Source organism: Sinocyclocheilus anshuiensis, unplaced genomic scaffold (genome assembly GCF_001515605.1).
Source record: "Sinocyclocheilus anshuiensis isolate Anshui unplaced genomic scaffold, SAMN03320099.WGS_v1.1 scaffold881, whole genome shotgun sequence".
NCBI classification, from domain to species: domain Eukaryota; kingdom Metazoa; phylum Chordata; class Actinopteri; order Cypriniformes; family Cyprinidae; genus Sinocyclocheilus; species Sinocyclocheilus anshuiensis.
Genome location: NW_015558695.1, coordinates 1,237,815 through 1,240,787, shown reverse-complemented (window position 1 = coordinate 1,240,787; position 2,973 = coordinate 1,237,815). Strand labels below are relative to the sequence as shown.

At 37.4% G+C, this 2,973-nt stretch overlaps 1 protein-coding gene across 1 annotated transcript in view; it reads left to right on the top strand.

Moving 5' to 3' along the window:
* Window positions 1-2,973, top strand: part of LOC107681368 (plexin-B1-like) — a 91,387-nt gene that overhangs the window by 84,669 nt on the left and 3,745 nt on the right. The window contains exons 28-31 of the mRNA XM_016477644.1: window positions 1,766-1,912; window positions 2,167-2,332; window positions 2,598-2,770; window positions 2,846-2,968. Of these exons, the coding sequence (XP_016333130.1) occupies window positions 1,766-1,912; window positions 2,167-2,332; window positions 2,598-2,770; window positions 2,846-2,968 (609 nt within the window). The remainder of the gene's footprint in view (window positions 1-1,765; window positions 1,913-2,166; window positions 2,333-2,597; window positions 2,771-2,845; window positions 2,969-2,973) is intronic.

The following is a 2,973-nucleotide window of genomic DNA, read 5'->3' as shown; positions in this document are numbered from 1 at the left end:
TATATATATAATTTAATATTTTTATAATAAGGCATTTATTTGTAGTTCCTGTGATCCCGTGTTTTATAGAGTGGAGGGCGGGAATGGCTGGTCATCTAATCTTGTCGGATCAGGACTTGACATCAGTGATTCAGGGGTCCTGGAAACGCCTCAACACCTTACAACACTACAAGGTCTCTCTAGTTAATCTAATGTCTAATGACTTCATTTTGTGGAGTGCAATTTTGCATGCTGTATTTTTTTTTTGAGTCATTTGTAAGTGCTAACGCCTCAACACCTTACAACACTACAAGGTCTCTCTAGTTGTACCTCAATCTAATGACTTCATTTTGTGGAGTGCAATTTTGCATGCTGTATTTTTTTTTTGAGTCATTGTTGATTTGTAAGTGCTTCCTATATCTCTTCAGGTCCCAGATGGAGCCACAGTAACACTGGTGTCACGACAATCCAAGCAAATCCACCACGACAGCCATGACTACATACCCGGAGAGAGTAGGTTTCCTTGCTTTTAAGCATGACGTGGTGTTTCATTGGTGTGTTTAGAGTGTTAAAAACATCAAAATTTACCAAATCAGTGTAGAATTCAGTTGATATGCAGGTTCATATACTGATAGTTCTAATCAGAATATAGAGTTGAACTATCTTAGTTGTTAGTTTTAAAATATTAGTTTGACTAACTTAAGTTTTTCCTTTTTTATTGACGCTTCAAATAATTATTTATTTATTTGTTATGATTAGTAATATCTTTTCATTTATATCCATGAAGTTCCACATAAAAAATCTAATTAATTACATATATACATATATAATTTACTGTTTTATTCAAAAGCAGACATTACAGATTGTTTATTTAATATACTCTACTGTTAAAAGTTTGGGGTCAGTAAAAATAAATTAATGCTTATATTTAGAAAGGATGCACTAAATTGAAGAAAAGTGACAACGACAAAAATGTAACTTTCTATTCATCAAAGAGTTCTGAAAAAAAGCCATATTTTGGTTTCTGCAATAATATTAAGCAGCACAACTGCTTTCAACATTGATAATAATAGGAAATGTTTCTTGAGCAGCAAATCGGCCTATTAGAATGATTTCTGAAGGATCATGTGACATTAAAGACTGGAGTAATGATGCTGAAGTTTCAGCTTTGCATCACAGCAATAAATTACATTTTAAGATACGTATATTCAAACAGAAAATGGTTATTTTAAATTATAACAATATTTCACAATATTACTGTCTCAGTCGTGGTATTGAAGGTGGGAGAGAGCGCTGTACATTCACTCCCCCCACTCGTAAACCTTTGGGTTACGAGTCCGACTCTAACCACTAGGCCACGACTTCCCCTCAAACCCAAATATACAGAAGGTCATCTTTAACCCTGTAAAGCCTAATGTATCACGCAAATTTCTATGGGCTCTAAATTATCGATGTGATCAAAACTTTGCTGAAAACCTGTTGTACACAATGTACTACATGCTGTCTGTCGTCTGATTGAGAGTATGTACTGTTTTAGCAAGGAAAAGGCGTTTTAGTATTGTAAAAAAAAATTATAATTAGTGTATTTAGTACAACTGTCCATCTTCAGACTGTGGTACACACGCCTTTTTGCTGTGAAATCTTTACTGATTTTTATAAAGTAAACAACTTTTATATTGTTAGTAATATTTGCATAACTGAATGTAAGCTTAACTTGGTATTTAATATTTCACATCCATGTATTTGTGTATTTGGTAAGTAGCCATGTTTGTTTGTCATATGGCAGGACACAGCAGGTGAGGCGTTCTACATGCTGTTCAGAGCCATAAAGCACCAGGTGGATAAAGGTCCAGTAGATGCTGTTTCAGGCAAAGCCAAATACACACTCAACGACAACCGACTGCTGCGGGAAGACGTGGAGTACCGCATACTGGTGAGACACACACACTCTCTAGTCTACACTGATGCAGAAATGAACTTTCTACTAAAGTGTCATGCATAATCTAGATAAAAAAGGTTGATATTTTACTGTTTCCTTATGTGTTTTTCCTCAGTGGCATTGTTTTCAATCTGATAACTCGTTCACACATGACATATAATATGACAGAGTCCTAAAAAAGATATGGAAAGTTTTTCAACTTTTAAGCAAACAACTGCTTTTCAACCTCTTTCCGTGTTGTTCTGTAGACTCTGAATGTTCTGGTGAGCAGCGGAGGTGCTGGTGAGTCTCAGACGGTCCCCGCTAAAGTGCTGGATTGTGATACAATCACACAGGTGAAGGAGAAGATTGTGGAGCAGACACTGAAGGGCACGTCATACTCCCAGAGACCCTCTGCAGACTCTGTGCATCTGGGTAAGATAAATTACATTTTAAGATACGTATATTCAAACAGAAAATGGTTATTTTAAATTATAACAATATTTCACAATATTACTGTTAATATTTGATCAAATAAATGCAGCCTTGGTGAGCATAAGAGACTTTTTTTTTAAATAAAAACTTTAAAATCTTATCGTCCCCAAACCTTTGAACTGTAGCGTACAAACCAAAATACTTCAAAGAAAACCGTTTGCTCATACCTCTCATATGTTCATATATTCTTTCTTTCCTCTCTCAGAGACCCCGATGTTGGAGGATGGAGACGAAGGAGGAGTGAAGCAGTGGCACCTGGTGAAGGCCGGTGAGGAGGCGGAGCTACCCAAACACAGACGGGGCAGTCTGAGAGACAAAGAGCGTGAGAGAGCCAAGGCCATCCCAGAGATCTACCTCACACGCCTGCTGTCTGTGAAGGTACCACACACACACTCCACTGTCACACTTCACTTTAAATAGGGCCAGATGGATCACCTGTACTGTGTGTTTTAGGGTACACTGCAGAAGTTCGTAGATGATCTGTTCACTGTGATTCTGAGCACCAGTCGGCCGGTTCCTCTGGCTGTCAAATATTTCTTTGATCTGTTGGACGACCAGGCTGCACAGCACAACATTACAGA